Source organism: Etheostoma spectabile, unplaced genomic scaffold (genome assembly GCF_008692095.1).
Source record: "Etheostoma spectabile isolate EspeVRDwgs_2016 unplaced genomic scaffold, UIUC_Espe_1.0 scaffold00008738, whole genome shotgun sequence".
Lineage (NCBI taxonomy): Eukaryota > Metazoa > Chordata > Actinopteri > Perciformes > Percidae > Etheostoma > Etheostoma spectabile.
In genome coordinates this window covers 3,373-23,467 of record NW_022603624.1, presented here as the reverse complement: position 1 = coordinate 23,467, position 20,095 = coordinate 3,373, and the positions used below count along the sequence as shown (strand labels likewise).

The window sequence follows — 20,095 nt, the reverse complement described above, 5'->3', positions numbered from 1 at the left end:
CAGACGAATCTAATTGAGCTGTATTGACTTCGACGAGAGAAGACAAGATGACAGATGTTGGATTAATGATAGCAAAATGTCACTCCTGCAATTTCCACTGATTGAAAACCCCACTTCATTTTAGACTTCTTCCGCTCCCTTGAATTTCTTATACACTTTTGTTTCTCCTTTTCCCCTCATTCATCTCTTTCAGTCGTCTTCCTCCGAGCACTACTCGTCTTCATTTGTCAGATGAGTTAAAAAAACATCCTGTTTGTTTTTTACCATGTTGAAAAACAAAAATAGTCAAAGTGAAAGTCATTACGTGAAAAATGTTAAGCTTCATCATCATCATTATTATTTATGAATGTTTTCTTCGCTGCGATTGTTGATGTGCTTCGATGAGACGGACCTCAAAACCATTAGGAAGCAGGTTTAACCTTTATACTATAACAAAAACAGTTGCATGAATAACACCTACACACTTGCATGCAGATGTAAAAAGCTGTTCCAGCCTTTCTATTCTTGCTAATTTAGCACTTACATGAACACTTCTTAGCCCACATTTACATGAAGTGACTTTTCTTTTCAAAGCAATCTCAAACTGTCTCCTGTGCTGCTGCACTATGAATGAACTCTTCACAAACCAAGCAGGTCACAATATATTAAAGCTGAAGAATGCTAGTAGGTTTATGCATGACTAGTGTGAAATAGAGGCTTTCAAATTTCAGGTTTGCTGCCATTTGATTCTTCTAAAATGGCAAATAACTGCATGTTCAAATCCTCACTATTGTACCTTTGAATAAGCTGCACTGTAGTTGTGTCTGACTGCTGTTATACTCACAGAGGCATGTATCCTCGCTGGCCAGATGAATGCAGAAGTAAGCAGAGAGGACAGGTTGAGTAGCAAACTCAGAGAGCGCTCCATGTCTCCGGCCATGATGAGGAACACTGTGGAGGTCAGCCAGTCATGGCCTGGGTAACCGTCCTGCTGAGTGACTGAAGGGCAGAGTTAAAGATCCAAAGGATTGATGGAACAGATACTCAGACTCCCAGCAATACTAAACTGGCTAGTAGTAAGGAACATGTTTTTTCCCTGTGTGATTTTGGTGTATGAGGAGTCAAGCAGGGATCCTGTGAAATGTCCAACCAATATGAATCATTTCCTACGAAGTGTCCCAGGTGGCAGCGCTCCGTTCTGAACACCACATTACAACCAGCAATGACGAGAATACAAACTAATATGATTCGAAACTCCGGGGTCACACCGCCACAATCAGACAACACAACAGAGCTTTCTCAAGTTGTTCATAAGGGCTCTGGAGCATTTACTCTTCAAGCTCATTTTCATTTAGACACTTTATAATTTCATTTGCTGGAAGCAAATAACTGTCTTGTTCTGTTCCAGGAGAACTGTGGAGCAAATAGTAGAGGTAAGAACACAATCTGACTCAACTCCAGAAAAACAACCCCAGGCTATCAACAGGTCCTATTTGTGTGTCTTTCTGCTGAAATATATATATTGCCTATGCATAATGTAAATCTTTAGCTTTTGTTAAGGTATCACAGATGCAGTAAGATTTAATATGCGTTTTGCCCTTACAACGTTCACTGGATAAAAATGTTATTTTTAGCATGTAAATTTTGCTTTATTTATAAATTAATCAGATTACAATGTCCTCACATTTCAGCGTAAATGGCAAAATGTGAGGACATTGCAACATGGATGAGTTAACCACTTTAATCAGCCCTCAGTAAAAAGCACGCCCACACTACTTTATGCTCTTTGAAACTGACTGACAGACAAACACTATTTGTGGTACGCTCTTTCAAGACATGTTTTTGAATGAGAAAGAATTATAAATAAAGCAGAGCCTGGAAAAGAAAAACAAACATTTTGATCTACCATTACTCCAACTAAAAATATTGAACAACAACTTGGTGAAGCCTTCTGAATCTTATCACTACTCAGAAACACTGTGGTAAATCTGCATGCAGCTAAATTACCATACAATGGATCAGCATAAAAGATCTTCACTTCCATCTAACATTAGCTGAAATGTCAGCGTGATCTAAGTATTACAGGAGACATGTCTGTGTAATATCTGTGAAGACTATCTCGACTCGGTGTTTTCATGTTCAATTGTCCACATGCAAAAAGGAAACTTTCTAAAGGAGAGAGAAGGCCTGTCCTTTGTTGTTTAGGACAAAAAGAGGCTGAACTGTTCACTGAGACACAGAAGGAGTAAGATCATCTGAATTACATTAATCAGACAGAAATGGACACTCAATCAGTCCCTCGTTGTCTCTCTCAAAGGGAAACTAGTGAAGTGTTTTTAACCACACACACACACACACACACACACACACACACACACACACACACACACACACACACACACACACACACACACACACCACACACACACACACACACACACACACACACACGATTGAGAGTAAAGACATTGTCTAAAAAATGGAGATAAAGCCTAAGTATGTCACCATATGGGACTGTATTATTGCTTTTGGTGTGTATTAATAAGTATTTGCAGGCATCTATAAGCTAATCTAATAGCTATTGTATTAAAGCATATAATAGTATTAAAGCATCACTCCAACTTAAACCTACTGCTTTCTTTATTTTTTATACTATACTGTAAAATTTGTTATTTTATTCAGGGTGTCTCATCTTTAGATGCATGTATTTCTTTGTATTTGTTTTTACAAAACAGACTAACAACCCATTTCCTGGTTTCCCTTTGGATTGCAAAAGTATTTAGGTAAACGTTAGTTATTTAAATTATTTCATTACATAAAAAAAAAAAAAACTGTGTAGCCCCAACAAATACGCAACATGTCACAGGGGTTAAATTGAAGTTACTCATCATGAGTGCAGATGTGGAGTGTGTGAAGGATACTGAGTTCTGAAGCCGTTTTAACTCTCTGTGTAGAGAGGAAGATCTTAATGTGCTTCATCAGCAGCGTCAGCTCGTTACCGGCATCTTCTGTCAGAAGCTTGAGGTAGCTGCCGTACCTGTAGATAAAAGACAAATACAGAAATATTGTCCATCTCACATGTTCCTTTCAATCCTTAATGGGTTTGTTTGTAGTGGATATTTGGTATTTTATCACAGCCAAAGGTCGTCTGGCACATTGTGAAGGAAATTCAGAATCAGCTTTATTTGCCAGGTTTGAGGACACATACGAGGAATTTTTCTTTGAAGCATCGTTACTCACATTGTGCTTACACATACAAAACAACCAAAACAAAGATATTACACACTAATACATAGACATTAATATATACATACTCTAAACAGAAACAATATAGAGGCATGAGTGCAATGAAGAGATCAATAAAATCATTTAAATGTGGAACATAGTGCAAAGGATGCTGGGATAAATAGTATCATGTTATTATATTACAAAATGAACAGTATGAACAGTATTAACATATGAACAGTTATGTATTAGGAAATGAGAATGATGAATAAATAACAAATAATTAGTGAGATATGAGAATGAGAATGATGAGTAAATAGTAAATAATTAGTGAGATATGAGAGTGAGAATGATGAGTAAATAGTAATTAATAATAAGTGAGATATGAGAATGAGAATGATGAGTAAATAGTAATTAATAATAAGTGAGATATGAGAATGAGAATGATGAATAAAACTAACTAAGTGGAATAATAAGTGGAACCAGTACCAGGTGCTGTAGAGACCGTGTTACTGGGTTATGGACCAGAACTGGACCTGACCCTGTGGGTCAGACGTCAGCTGTTCATCACAGAGATGGCTTGTGGGTAGAATCTTAATCATCATTCCTGTTAAAAGTTCAGCTGGGTACTATTAAACTACATCACGTAGCTATGGCTCATTGCAACCAAAACCATGTTTTCATGGAAAAAGAGACAGGGACAGGATGCGGGACAGGATCCCCAAATTTAAATAACTAGCTAACCCCAGTAGAGGAAAGGAGTGAGCCATGTCTTGGAGGGTGATAGCAGAGGTGCAATTGTTGTCTGTTTTTGTATTTATGCTTAATGTGGCTTTGCTGGAGGTGCCATTGTTCTGTGCATATGATACTGTCATATGGTTTGCTTTTTAATTTTGTTAATTTCTTTGGCTCTTGTGGTGCTGCAGATGTTGAGAAAGAGATTTTGCAGTTACTTAAATGTAACAGTTCAGGGAGTGTGAGGGTTTATACACAGCTGGTTTCTCCTCCCTACCTGGCTGCTGCTGCTGTCTGGAGGTTGTCTAATTAAATTCAGCTTTAAGAGCTATAGAAAAACACTTTACTGTACATACCTGAGACAGGTGTCGATTCCCAGCTGCTCCACGGATGATAACACTGCACTCTTCACGCACTTCTCCTCTGCTTTAAAACAAGACAATTAAAATGGAGAGGAGGTTATTAGAAAGCAAGGCAATACCCAGAGAGGGGATATGGCTGGAGTTTTTAAGGGAAAAACACTCCCTAGACATCCCTAACAGGCTGTGTTACAACCATGGAGAATGGACAAAACATGACATCGTATCATGCTACTTTCAAGAGACTATACAGATGTGATGTGTCTAGATAATTTCTTAGTTTTACAGCGGTTGTTTGCCATTTAACTGTGATGTTTGTGAGGCAGCATGGCATCAAGGTGACTCAGCCACGGGTAACTTCACAGCAGCATTTTAATAGTTCAGAGTCATAACTCGTGATTTTAGACGTGCGGTGGAGTTTTGGCAGAAAGTACGGTATGAAATCTTTAGCCCTGTGAGAAAGCTCTCTATCTCAAGACTCAGGAGCAAGACACCAGCAGCTGAAAGTACTGCAGCAGGGCAGCTTTAGATCTACATGCCACAGCTTTGTACAGATCGTTGAGCTACCCGTCTCCCCAGCTGCTCTCATGGGCTGCTACTTAGCACCATTAAATGTGCAGAATCATAAAAAATATATTAGTTTTCAGAGTTTCAGTTGTAATTGTGTGGAGAGAGGGAGATAAAAGAAGCAATAACTGCAGGAGGACTGATATTTTGTTTTGAAGATGTTTCCACTGCTTCCTGGCTTTGGGGAAAAACAATATTATTACATTTGTGCTAATGGATCCCCCGCTTCAGACAGTCTGTGGTAAGATGATGAGAAGCTTTCGACAATTAATAGAAGAAGTATTATCCAGACAGCACCAGAGTCAGGGAAAACGTCAAATCCAATTTACAGGCTAATGTTGAATAAATATGACAAGGAAAAGATAATATGGTTGCTGTAATCTACATATGGAAGAGATAATTAGGGGTCCAAGCCCGAGGCTGTGTGAACTGCGCTAGCAAAGCTACGCGGTTCACACAGCAGGGAATTGTCTCCTAAGGATATATTTTGTTTACACTATTTTTCTTCTACGTTTAAAACTCCCGCTACAGCCTAAACTGTACATGGGGGGGAGCCATTTTCAGGAATGGTCCAGAACCCTGCAAGACCCTAAAGCGCTACCATTTATCCAATTCCACCACTGGGTGGCACTATCGCAGAAACAAGTATGTATAATGTACATTGCACATTCAAAAACCAAATATCGACGCGTTCCCCGGATCCAACTGACCCTCCTGATAAAGGCCACGCCCATTCCCACCTAGACCTTTGTGTGTGGAAAATTGAGATTTGTTGAAAACCACCTTTGCAGAACTCCTCCTAGACCGTGCAACCGATCTGCATGAAATTTATAAAAATAAATATAAAGTTTATAGGATAATAATTATGCAAATTTCAGCCATTTCTGCTTAATTGTTTTTCCACAATATCGCGCAATACCAACTTTTTCAAACTCGTCCTAGGCCGTGCGACCACTCTGCACAAAAACTGATAAATAGCACCTCCAGACGGACCTGATCAAAAGTTATGGAAAAAATGTTACAACATTAAAGTCCACGACCAAACTAATGTTCCTAGCTAGCTACCACACACATTTGATATCATATCTCGGCCAAATTAAATGTTACCAGCAAAGAACTTAAGATCATTGTTCGCCATCCCACAACAATGCTCTGATCCAAATTTCGTGAAGATCGGCATTAGGTGGCGCTATAATCAATGTTTATTTGTTTAGGCCAATAACTTAATGCATTTAAATGGGACATTTGCGATTGTGATATCTCTGCTACAGTACATGGCATCAACATGAAACTTTTGGTGCTTGTTCAACATGCCGCTCTGAGGCTCTGTACCAAGTTTGGCAAAGATCGGCCTTTAGGGGGCGGTGTAGCCAACGTAGATTTCGGCCTTTTTACTCAATCAATGTTAATGGGATACCGTATTTGCAACGGCAATGTATCGCAGACCTTGCGGCTCAGACCTCTCGATATTTACTGACTTTTGCCCCCCCACCGTTACGCTTTGGGGTCCTGCTTTTGCACGCAAACCCGGGTCATCGGGGGCGAATGGCGCAAGGAGGCTCGTACCCCGTCATAACTGCTTACAGTTCTGGTTCAACATTGTTCCTATTGGGAAATCAGAGATATGCAATGTGGATGAATTACAGGACATCAAATCTTCTATTAATTGCTAGAAAATAGCTTGTGATGAGGGCATGAAGCAGGGCCAGGACCCTTCTCTCCTCACATTAACATCTCTAAAAACCTCTTGCTGGCGGCAATTACTGTCTAATGGAGATGAATGCTCTTGTGTTGTATTTATATTCCCCCCCCGCCCCTCTCTCTCTCATCATGTCTCTTCAGTATTCTGCCACCATCTATTTTACAGTTTATAATAACTATAATCAAAACCATTTCACTTTTGTTACAAAGATTGAATGCATCTTTGAGATTAGTTAGGATGAGCACACGATCTACGACGAGGCAAATGTGTCTTAAAAGTAAATGTGAAATTGAGACTTTTCTGATGAAGACTGTGTGACAAGACAACAAGTAGAGTGAGTGGATTTTGAGTCAACCGCTATTGAGGACTGCATCATTGAATGTAGAATTACATCATCCTCCAATGTCAGACAATGAAATCCAACTTGGATCATGAAAAAGAAGCAAAAATGGACTTACTATTAGTTTTGTTTGGTGTGTTTTGTATAATCTAAATTTAGGCCACAACTAGGAACTAATTTTTTTGTAATATCTGAATTTGAAATGCATAGATGTTAAACAACATTTCCTTCAGAAGTAGTGGAGTAACAGAAATGAAGCGGAGTAAAAGTCTAAGTTTGCATAAAATGGAAATACTCTAGTAACTTACGAGGGCCCGACATTGTACCGAAGTACAACCTTCTCAACAGGCGAAAAATTTGACCCAAGTTTTTTAATCAGAAGTTTCTTTCAACCAAAGTGCCCAAAAATAACATGGATGCATGGATAATCTTTGGTAAATTTAATAATTAATGATACTTTCATTGAATTTGGGCTGTTTTATCCAGTTTCATAGTATTTGAAAAAAAAAAAAAAAAGAAATCCTGACTATACGTCGCCTGCTCTCATAATTTTGGCTGTTTTTAAAAAAAAAAAAAAAATTGAATAATGTCAAATAAATTAAATTTAAAAAAACAAGTTTGACAAAAATGTTTTAAAAAGTGTTAAAAGCATAGAAAAAAAAATTAAAAAATGCCCAAATATTGACCCAGAAGGACAACGCAAGGGTTAAGAAGGCTGTTGTTCACTAAACTCAACCAGGTGACTGCTAACTGCTCTCTGCATGTAATCTGTAATGTACGCACAGTTATTTTACAGTGTGAAGTATATAATTGCCTCTTTAAAAGATCCCAAATGTCTGGATGACATTATCATGTCTTTTAAAACTATAATCTGTCACTGTTAAACATTGCACAAGAATAGAAAGTGTTATAACCAAAATGAGGATCCATTTGAGAAACTATAGATCTCCGCCTGAGTTATTAAGATGTAACAATTCAATTTCAATTCAATTTTATTTATAGTATCAATTCATAACAAGAGTTATCTCAAGATACTTTACAGATAGACCACACTCCAGAATTTACAAGGACCCAACAGTTCTAATAGTTTCCTCCAGAGCAAGCAACAGTGCGACAGTGGCGAGGAAAAACTTCCTTTTAACAGTCACACCAAAAAGGTGCTTCCTCTTTGTTTCCAGCCAATTTCATCAGGCAGGGGAAATAAATGTGAGATTGCTGGACTGCTGCCTTCAGGAGTCAGGGCCATGAAGGGTGAGGAGACACAACTCACAACAGGAAACCAAAGGAGGTTACCACTCCACTATGAGTCGGCTCTCTCTTTACAACGGGAGCACTCAAGAAGGGTAAAGTGGCGGAGACTGTAGTCAACGACAGACAGACAGACAGACAGACAGACAGACAGACAGACAGACAGACAGACAGACAGACAGACAGACAGACTTTCTGCCAAGCTGTAACATGTCTGACCAAAACCAACTGCTCAGATGAAACTACTCGTTACACAATTTTATAACAAGTGTTGGCTCTTATCAAATATTATTTACTTGCAGTTATTTTTTCTTTTCCAAAACTAGTGATGCATAGCTGGTATACAAGACATGTGAGTCATAGTGACTCTACTCAAAAACGTGTTTTGCTGAGCTTTACTGTGGAAAATGTGTAGTTTGACGCTGGAAAGCGGTTTTCACATTTATCCGTTAAAGAGGGAAAGTGTCTCTGTGCTCTTAACCCCTAGAAAAATCAACACTGTTGTTGACGATTTTTATCAATGTTTTTAACTTTGATGTTTTCAACACTACGTAACACTAACTTATCAACTTTAGCTTTACAGTTATTTTTGGAATTTATCGTCAATAAACCTCATTTATAGGAAATTAGACCTAATGTTGGAGTTAGAAAAGCAGAAATTAGGAATTATTGAGACTAAAATTAAAGGAATGGATGTTGATGATAATCACAGACTGGAATATGTCAACTTTTACTCAATACTACTTCAAAAACACTTACATTTGTTTTACAATGCTATAAAATATAATAAGACCCAAAATTAATGAAAGTAGAGATTTGCACTTGCCAAAGAGCGTTGGAATCAATCATGTTATTTTGGAACAATATGCGATTCTTGAAACACAAACCCCAAAACCAAAACAAAGTCCTTGAATCCAAATTAACTTCAAACACTTCAGAGTTAGACCAAAAGTAGCTTCTCAATCAGCTGCCCATGTCTCTGCAGTAATAATAAATATCTATATAGCATGATTCTAACGGTGGTCAAGATAAATTTAACAATGAATTCCTGAAAAGTTTTGCTTTGAAATCATTGCTAACACCAAGCGAGTTTGTCATACTCATTTACATATTTTCTGCACGGCAGGTTTAAGAAATTTTCTTTCTTCAAGAATCTTTATAGACAGAGAAACAATATAATTTAGTTTCAGATGAATTATGCATGCCTTATAAAAGCACTTTACAATCTAAGTGCACGAGGTTTTATAATGTCCCTTTTTTCCTGCTCTCTTGGCTTGACTGATTCTTAAAAAGTGGGATTAATAAAGTTTTTATTACGTTTCATACCTGATTGTTTTTATTATTAAAGCCTGCATCCATCATGTATCTTGTGTACCCTGCTAACATGATCACATGCATCATGTATTTGTTCTTATTATACAGGAAAGTTAAAAGTAACATTACAATACAATATAAAACGGGCCTGACTCAGTTTAAAAACTGGTTTTCAGCAGGTTCCTGTTCTTGTGTGAATTAAGGAGACAACACCTGTTGTATGACTGCTCAGACAAACTCCTACCACTCTTATGTGCAAAATGTGGGAGGCGCAGACCCTATAAGTGTTTGACAATACAATTATGTAAATGTGTGTGACTGCTTTCTTAAAAATTTGAGTTTTCAAAAAAAAAATGAATGTCATAAGTGGAACGATCTACAACTTTGAAGTTTGTGAGTGAACTTAGATAAATAAATCATCAAAACAAACTGAGAATGATGATTCTCCATCAGTGTGGCCTCAGAGGAGACATGCCTCTGTACTGATAAAAGATAATACACTGTGGGGAAATCTTTCATTCTTTAATGGAAAAAGGCTGGCTGACAAGTTTTTTTCTCCTTATTGAATAAAACATAAGTAAAAGTACACTGAACACATTCTACATACCCTTTCCGATAACCATTATTTATTATTTAGACTATATTCAGAACCACTACAGACACATGCTGCCTTTCACTCGCTGTCTTCTTGCCACAAATGATGATTATACTACTAATTATTTCACTCTCACGCAGCCCATTCTACCGGGGACATTTCTCTAAATATGTAAACAAAGTCTTATAAGGCTGATCAGATTCTTCACACAATTTCAAAAACCTGCATTACAGCTTATACTAATATACCATGACCGTGAAAAATGCTATTTTTTGATGAAGTTGGCAGGTATCCATTTAAATTTCAAAACCATTAGATCCAGTCTGGGCGCCCGGGTAGCTCAGTTGGTAGAGCGGGCGCCCATTTATAGAGGTTTACTCCTTGACGCAGCTGGTTCGACTCCGACCTGCAACCCTTTGCTGCATGTCATCCCCCCCCCCCCCCCTTTCATATCTTCAACTGTCCTGTCAATTAAAGGCCTAAAATACCCAAAAAATAATCTTTCAAAAAAATATAGATCCAGTCTAAAGTTTAGCTGCTGTTCTAAATTAGTACACAAAGTTTATTATGTACATTATACCAAACCACAGGTAACCACAGCAGCAGTACTTGAGCCTTGTGCAGCATAGCAGTTCACCCCGACCAGGAAGTAATGTTATGAACATGTATCATGAGATATACTTTTTAAAAATACAACCAGAGATATTTTAGGACTACTGTAGATACCACCGTCTTCAGAAGAATCTTCAGTTGACAATCTTTGATTTATTGTCTCACGGTGTACCTCATATTTGGAGCAAACTTCTAGACACACTGATACCTACTCGAGGTCAGTTTTTTAATTTGAGGTTTAAAACTATTCTGTTTGCCTCTTGTGTTATGTTAGATTTAATTTAGAGCGACTGTGTGTGACTGGAAGGCCCCCCTCCCTCTGTAAATATAGCCAGCTTGGTCATTTGGCAGCAGTGGAAAAGCTGACTTATGAATAAAGTCTTTACATGCTTTCTTATGAAAAAAACAAAACACACAACATGACCACATCCTTTTCCTTCCTAATTAAGAGCCCTGATGGTAGGTGGACTCACAGTAAATTCTCTTTACCTGCTTCTCTTTGTAAATAATTGCAAAAAATGTGATGTTTTTAGTAAATCATTGTTGTTTGTTACTATTCAGCTTTTGTTTGCACTGCAAATACTCTCTCATGGCTCCCTTTCTCTTATAAAAAGGTCTCCTTTATTCAATAAAATTATCCTTTGCATCGTGTTGGTGTCTACTGTTCATATAATACATAAATTACATCAGGCATGACAAGTAACTAACGCTTTAATCAAACAAACTGTTCAAATGTGTTATATTACCATTGTGTGGGAAACAAGCTATTACCATAGGCAATACATTTGCATAAAATTCCATTACATTGTAAAAGTGAGTCGGGTTTACTGTCTTTGAGCAGCATAATAATTACTGGAAGGCCTTTACTGCTGATGAAGGTGCTACTTTTGGAAAAAAGACATATGGATCCAATACTTACGGTGATGCTTATGGTTGTTGGCTAAGTAGCTCTGAGCAGGACACGTAAAACAGCCTGGCTAATCCAGACAATCTTCACTGACACAAAATATACTGCACCTCTCCAACTATTTTGTTACGGTAGTTAATGCGGGGTTACTAAATAACGAGTCTATATTGACAATGTTTCTGCTGCATGACTAAAACAACCTTTGAACAAAGTTGTTTTGCTCCATCCGGCGCTTAACAACCACGCAAGACAACTGTGATTGGTTTAAAGAAATGCCAATAAACCAGAGCATGTTTATCTCCTATCCAGTAATGCTGTGTGGACTAGCCAGACCCTCCTTCACAGCGCTGTGGAGGAAGGTCTGGCAACTACTAAATAACCTACGAGAACAGGTAAGGAACAAACCTGATTTCACCTGCTGCCTCAGAGCCTTAGACGATGTGTCCTCCTTGGAAAATGCAGAGCGAGGAGCTATCCTGAATCTCATTACTAATGAGGAGCTCTTAACATCCCAGGCTTAGTACGTAAGATGCAGGTTGCTACACATAATTCAACGCTTAAATTAACCATTCACAATCCTAAGTACCTCCTACAGCATATAAATGTGTGTCTGTTCATTTCTAAGTGATTTGAGTTTGGTAGAAGCAGCTGAACAGATGACACCGATTTGCTTATTTTATCTACAGCCATCATAGCGTTTTTTTCCTCCACTTCTGCTTTTCGCTGTAGGTTTTGTCGCTGTTAACCTCTTTCCTTTTCGCTCTACATAACGTCATTAAAATTGTACTTGACTCTCTGCCTGATCTCTGCACTTGGGTTCACCCCCTGCAGCGGCAGTATAATAATTATTGATAATATTACTAATCAGTGCACGGACATCAAAACATTATTTAAGCATAGGTACATAGCACTCTGGATTCAATTCCAGTGATGCATTGATTTGAAAACACAGTAGTGTATGTTTTAAATCTGTGATTATTTAAACTAATGTGACACGTATCATATTAAACTTGAATAAACAAAAAAGGACTTATTCCATTTATTCAGGAAACACTTTATTTGGGAGTATTTGGGAGGGGATTTGTTGCTGCATGTTGGAAGTAGGGCAGACAGAACACTACTTTATCTTGTTATTATTACTTACAGATAATAGTTATTCAGGTGAAGAGCATGATGTTACCATAGTCTGTTTTAACATAAATAAATAATATAAAATAAGAGAAATATGCAATTATCACTTCAGTTTGCAATACTAGGTTATTCACTAATTAGCTGCTTTTATTCCTCGCTGCCATCAGTCTGATCGAGTTGTTTAGCCCGCCGGCTAACAAACAAGACAACCTTCTGAAATCACTCACTCGTTTGATATGGGAAACATAACACATTTTGACCTGGGGTGAAACACTGCTCTGAAAATGAGGAAAAATACTTTCCACTTTCACCGGCAGCCGACAGCGACCGTCCCGGACGTACACACGCAAGATTGTGTGTGTCAACCACGACAGCACAGCAATATTCAGAGCCTTCAACACCTCCAGAGAACCGCCATCCCCCCCGGACTGTACCAGCTATTCATAAATCCATCACTACATTGTCCTTCCTCAGCTCTTAGTAACTACAGGGATTTAATAAATCAGGTCGCATCACTACAACTTCTGAAAGGTCTCAGCTAGTATTGACTTTATAAATGTGTAACTCTCTTACTGGGAAACATCTGGAATGCTGTCCAACAAAGAGCAATCTATGTAAGAAGGAAATCTGTCATAAACAATACAATATAAAAATATAATATATATATATATTGTTTGTAAATTTAGGTACGGAGAAATAAGTGTTTCTCAGAGTAAGTAGTATTTATACAGTAGGGCTGGACGATTAATCAAAAATGTATTGACATTGATATTCTGAAGCTGTTAACATATTTTTCCTATGACGATAATTTCGATAATTTATTCCTGTTGATAGGCCTACTTTCTCCTTAAAATCCTTCTACCATGTGTGTAGTAGCTTTGCCCGGACCAGTCAGCTGCATGGAAAGCATTATGGAGGAGAACTCAAACACCGAGTCAACTGAGCAACTTTGCAGTCTGGAAACATTTTGGCTTCGGAAAAGATGATTTAGAACAACGTGATTAAGTTAAAATGTGCAATTAATCGTGATTTTAGGTCATATCGCGCAGCCCTATTATACAGTTAGGAAAACTAGCCGATTATGCTAAACACTGTTGACTGTTATTATATCACACGGTTATTTAAGGGTATGTTGTGTTATTTTTGTCAAATGTAATTTAAAATCTCTATCATGTTTTAGGTCAGATATGTCAAACATATTCCATATTTCTTGATGTAAATATTTTGTAACCACTAAACTCTGCCTAAGAACTACGTTGTGTGGTGCAACCAGATGTTCTTTAGTCATGCGTAAAACTCCACTTGAGAAGAAACACTAACGTTAGAAGTGGGCTAACTTATATAACTTGCTGGTGCCTCTTTGCTCCTGGCACTGTTGAGCTTCTTGCCTACCTCAGCGACCTCCACAAGAGAGATCAGAAACACTTCACAGTACTCCAACTTTGCAACAGATCGATATCGCTCCAGTGAAGGTCAACAGTCTCATCCCCCTGCTGAAAATTGCCCGGCCCTATACTAAAGAATCGGACTATTTTCCCCAGGCTACAGTCCTGATCAGAGGTCCTGATAGCTTTCTGCTGATTCAGAAGTCCCAGTTGAGATGTAGGAAAACATACATATAAGGTGGGAGTTGAAGGTCAAGTCATGTTTAGTCAAATACATTCATATAGGCCAAAATCACATATTCATGTCAGAGGGCGTTAGATTCTGTACAGACGCTTTCTATTCTTAGACACTCAATTGAGGCCCTCTTCTAGACAATCCCAGTTCACCCTTACTGCATATTTGGGTTTACCGTGTCAGGCAGCCACAACAACATATTCCCAGAGTGACAGTGTATGATACCATATACTGAATGTATGTATTTATCTATTAGAACTACAGTAAGGTAAAGTGTATGGACTTAAAGATAAAGATCATGCCAGACTACATTGTAAATTAAGTATAGGTTAAAACCATAGAACTATTAAATGCTCCTTTTACCCAAAGAATATCTTATTGAATTTGCATAACCCAGAAAGTAAATAACAAGAACAGAGGAAAGATACAGGAAACATATTTATATCCAATGTACAAGGATGCTGGCTTACTTCCCTGACCCGCAGAATACCCTTTTATTTTTGCTTTGACTAAATTGTCAAGAAGAAAGCTGAATGTATTGCTCTTCTCCACTAACCTTTGTACTGAGCCGGAGAGAAGAAGCAGTCTGTGGCAGAGTTAGAAAGATGGGCCACAATCTTCTCCAGAAGGTCAGCCAGCACTGAGGAGAAGAAAAACCCATATATTAAATGTATGCTAGTGCAGCTTTAATAAACCTTGAGATAATACAATTGCTGAAGGCAAATACATCAGCCTACAGTACATCCTTAACATCAACCATTTACTGTATAGAATGTAGAAACATCCTGTTATATGTATTATTAGGCAGCCGAGTTACAGTGTAAGTGGTTTAGAAAGACTTTTGACTGAACCATACACAGTATGCATGCTTAATGTAGCAATAGCCTGAGTTATTTGCATAAAAGAAAGGCCAAAAGAGTCACAAGTCATAGATGGTTCAGAAATGATGCAGCATTAAATCTACAAAGGATGAGTGTCTGACACAGAAGATCATGGTTCAGCTGCAAAAACAATGTACATTAACACCATCAGTACACTTCGCAAATGCATCCGCTCGTATCTATTTACAGCTTCACTGCCCCTGACTGTCCCTGAGTAAACGCTTACAACACTGTTTTTAGTGTCATATCACACTGCCGTGCAAAGAAACCACCCACAGTCACTGAAGATCTAATTGTGGAACTAGAGAGGGAACACTGAGTGATGAGGCCGATGGTAAAAGGTTTACAGATCATACATCTCTACAACAACAACAACACAGTATGTTCTATTATACCATTATTCTTTGCTTTAATGAGTATTTGAAAGAAACTTACGTGTGAATTCCTTGCCAGTGACAGCACCCCACTGACTCTTTCTAGTATATAAGTAGCTTACCAATTTGGCAGCTTGATTTCACAGTAAGTATCACTAATTTGGCATGGCATGAAAATTCCACTTTATGAGATTTTTTAACATTAATTTAACAATCCATAGGCAGGCTAATTTAACATTAGCCTGCCTATGGACCCCAGTGGCTAGAAAGGGTGATAGGTGTAAACCGAGCCCTGGCCTGATCTGGAATCGAGCCCTCATGAGGTCATAAAGGCCAAAATTGAGGTCAGGGGCAAGAAGGCGTGGCTGTGACTCAGTGGTAGAGCGGTCGCCTGCCAATTGGAAGGTCGGTGGTTCGATCCCAGACCTCAGTCCTATGTCAAAGTGTCCTTGGGCAAGACACTGAACCCTAAGTTGCGTGTGTAAGTGTGTATCTGATGAGCAGGTGGCACCTTGTACGGCAGCCTTGGCCACAGTGTATGTGTGTGAATGGTTCCTATACTGTGTAAAAGCGCTTTGAGTAGTCGTTGAGATTAGAAAAGCGCTATATAAGAACAGTCCATTTACATTTGTTTAACATTATGGTCCTTTGGAAGAGTGTAGTTTGCAGTTATACATATTTAGGTGTTTCTTTTATTTAGTCTACCCTACTTGATAATAATATATTAATTGTTCCCTGCTAAGCTATGAAGTAACAGTACCACTTCTGGTCCACTTAAATTACTACAATGAATTATTTAACTTGTGTGGAACTACTAGTTGATGACCATTGATAGCCACTTCCTACCCAGCACTTGCCTTTGGCTCGCCCCCAGTCATCCTTTAACATATTACACACTTTAAGATGAATATATGTCATCTTATCTGGTCCTTTACTTGAAAAGGACTCTTCTTAAGCAGCACCAGGGAAGGTAAGCTGTATCCCAAAATATTAACCTTTTAAAAAAATCATTTATCATACAATAGCAATTAGATATGTGATGATTGAATGGATCTATCGTTGAAATAAAAAGGTGTTTTACATTGACTCTCCGTTATGTTTGGTGTAGCACTTCTCACAGAGCCCCCGTTTCTTCTACATTATTCAAAAGTCTGTATACATAACTCTATGAAGTGAAAAGGGATGTTAGTGAAGTCATGTTCCTGCAACTGCTTAGCATGCAACAAAGCCATGAATGCTTCTGTAAAAAAAAAAAAAAAGAAAACAGCAGTGCAGCCCGATTAGAAAACACACTCATCTCAATGCTACCCAGTGACTCTGAGCACAAGTGAATGCATCTCATTGACATGCTGTTGAGACCAAATTAAGCAATCAATACGCCGGCGAGATAGTGAAGTATTGAACACGCAAACAATTCTAATCATGAGAGCTTTGATGAAGCGATAGTATAATTAATCATTTTTGTCATGCAGCTGTGTAGAACCCTGTCGAAGACACAAGTGATAATCACAACATACATGGAGCTAGTAAATGTTCACTAAATTGCTTTGGAAGTAGGTTAATTTAGTAGTCAGCCTATAAATGCCACAATTTAACTCACTGAATGTTTCGGAAAAAGTTGAATGTTAATGGTGTGCCAAATGAAATAGCACGTCGACAGCGGAGGGAAGATGAGAAGATAATATATCTTGATCATGGTGTTCCAGTGAAAAGCCTTAAATGAGCAACATAGACCACGGAGTAGATGCTTTCACAGAGTTCAACAGTGTGCTGATGAGAGGAAGCAATCACTGTACAGCGCATGCATTCATGACAAGATTGTCCGCCCTCTTTTATTTTAAATTCATTTTTGTCCTCCTTGAATTATAACTATTTACTCTGACATAAGAAATATATATATATATATATATATACATACATATATACACAGTACATAATCAATAGGTGGGTGGCAGTAGCTCAGTCCATAGGGAGTTGGGTTGGGAACCGGAGGGTCACTGGTTCAAGTCCCCGTTTGGACCAAAGAGTAGGGAGTGTGGATTGGTGGCTGGAGAGATGCCACTTCACCTCCTGGGCACTGCCAGGTGCTGTTGAGCAAGGCACCGTACCCCCCCCACCTGCTCAGGGCGCTGGTTCAGCTGGCAGCCCACACTCTGACATCTCTCCATTAGTGCATGTATAGATCCTGAGCATGTGTGTGTGTAGTTCAGGACTGTGTGTGGTTACTAACAAAGTGTGGACACAGAGTGGGAATTGTAATTTCCCCATTGGGGATTAATAAACAGATTAAATTAAAATTAAATATGTATGCTGTGTTAGCTATGTAGCTGTTAGCTTACCCTTTCCAGTTAAGATGTCGGGTTTGGAGGTCATGACTTTGCAGTACTGTTTCCGACAGACCTCCATCCAGCTGTCCTCATTTTTTGAGTCTTTAGAAGATGCCAGGAATGTACTGATCTCAGAGTCTGTAAGGTGTGGGGGGGGGTTATAGATGCAAAATCACAACAATTCACCAGTTCATATTGGCCACTTCATCAACGTTCTTCCTACCCAGTGAGTTATGGTGGATCTTTGGTGGGTCCGGAGAGTAGCAGGGGGGCAGAGGGTAGCTAGAAAACATGGGCCAGGGGTAAGGATCTTCTCCCTGAAATGAGCAACAACAAAAAAAATCCCATGTCCCCTCGTTACACCCTAATGCAATTATTACAGAGACGATGCATCATATTTGCATTATTGTCATTTATTCATTTCTGCACTGCTCTGACGGCCAGACTTGTTATGACTGCTTATGAGTTTGCTGGGTTATTGATGTGTAGGGTGCATTGTTTTGCAAATCATAAACTTTTCAAAGTATGAACAGGTGGTGCAGTTAAACAATGACTTGTAGATTAATTAATTACTTCGCAATTGTTTAGCCCAGAGCTGGTAGCAGTTTGACAATTATGCATTTGTTATATTTATAAACCATCAGTTGTTTTCCTCCTTAATATCTTATTTTAAATCCCTGCCTTCCTTTCTTTTTAACCACTGTCACTTGTCCAAAAATGTGCTCTAAATGCAGTCTGGTTCTCCAATCGTCTGTGCCCTCCACTCCTAATAATCCCGGTTATCCCTAGTTTTTTGAGTTTGCCTCTCAGGTGATGTGCTGCTCTGACAATGTTAGAAGATAGATGCACAGAGTTGCACAAACATGCAAAAACTGTTTTGGGATTCTGCTGTTGCTGAAGGTAATAATGTGATTTGAGGTGCATAACGGTATACACACACCAAGAAAAAAACCATTGTTATAACACGATACTTCACACAAAATCAGAACTTAATCAACAGCTTTCTGCTCCCTGTACAAGTGGACAGGAGAGATAAATAAAAGAAACCCGAGAAACACAATGGAAACACTCACTAAACTAATTTACACTCTCCCCTTTCGAAATGTCTTTGATATCCTTTTATTGACCTCTACGTAAATCGGTTTCCTGTTTTGTGTCCAGCATAAACATCTAAATCATTTATGTACTATATCAAAAACATGCTGAGTAAATAAAGCTGCAAATAATGATTGTTTGTAAAAAAATAAAAATTGCCAGTAGCACAAACCTTGACTGAGTTTGTGTTAATGCAGAATTTCATAATATGTGATTAAAGAATAATTAAAGGGCAGATTGAATAAATAAATAAACCATTTAGTCACTTTAATCAGTGGCAATGATTAAAGTGATTAGGCATGTGCACCGTGATGTAGGCTCGTATCGGTCTGTGTTGTATCCAAAGAAGCCACCATTTGCGAAGTGTTAAGGTGTTGTTCCGTAAACACTACTTATCTAGGAAAACAACATTTCACCAACAAGGTTAGTTGTTGATTCTTTGGGCACTGACATTTCTACAAAATATCTGTCCAGCACAGCCTCACAGAAACGCTACGGTTGTGGTGTGTTTAGCACTTAGCTGGTTCATAAAAACAACTAACAACACTGACAATAAAGAGAGAAAAAGCATTTAGTCCACACCTTAACAGTTGTTGACTTCACCCCAATGGATGCAAACACATTTCTTTTGTGCAAAAAACAATTTGATTTGCCAAAAACTGTGAGGAAGAAAAGAACCTTAGATTGTACCAATAAAAAGTATATTATATAGTATAACATAAAGTATAGCTGACCTCTTGCAGAGCTCGAGGAGGAAGCCTCCTCTCAGACGGACCTCCCACCACACTGACACGAACCAGCACGTGATTCCTCTCCACGGATAGGTTGTCGATTATGAACTCCCTGGGAATGTTTAACACACATGACGGGGTTAAATAAAGGTGGAAGGAAGAGGTAGTGCAAAAGGAACCAAGTAAACAATACAACAATAACAATAAGTAACGTTCATGCACGGAGACTTGTGTGCTATAGCATGTCTGCAAGAGGATCGAATGAAAAAACATTTAAAGAAAAAGAAAGGTTAAAAGGAAAGGACTCGATATGCGTAGTATGTACAACACAAAACAAATTGCTTGGAATATGT

The 20,095-nt window shown here is 38.4% G+C and overlaps 1 protein-coding gene across 1 annotated transcript in view; it reads right to left on the bottom strand.

Annotated features, from left to right (window-relative positions):
- LOC116678937 (protein broad-minded-like) overlaps positions 1–19,854 on the bottom strand; it is a gene marked incomplete at its 5' end in the record, with an annotated part of 30,075 nt that extends 10,221 nt beyond the window's left edge. Inside the window, 7 exons of the mRNA XM_032508671.1 lie at positions 824–978; positions 2,901–3,016; positions 4,296–4,365; positions 14,891–14,974; positions 17,929–18,054; positions 18,140–18,233; positions 19,746–19,854. Coding sequence (XP_032364562.1) covers positions 824–978; positions 2,901–3,016; positions 4,296–4,365; positions 14,891–14,974; positions 17,929–18,054; positions 18,140–18,233; positions 19,746–19,854 — 754 coding nt within the window. The remainder of the gene's footprint in view (positions 1–823; positions 979–2,900; positions 3,017–4,295; positions 4,366–14,890; positions 14,975–17,928; positions 18,055–18,139; positions 18,234–19,745) is intronic.
- Positions 19,855–20,095: the final 241 nt, after the last annotated feature.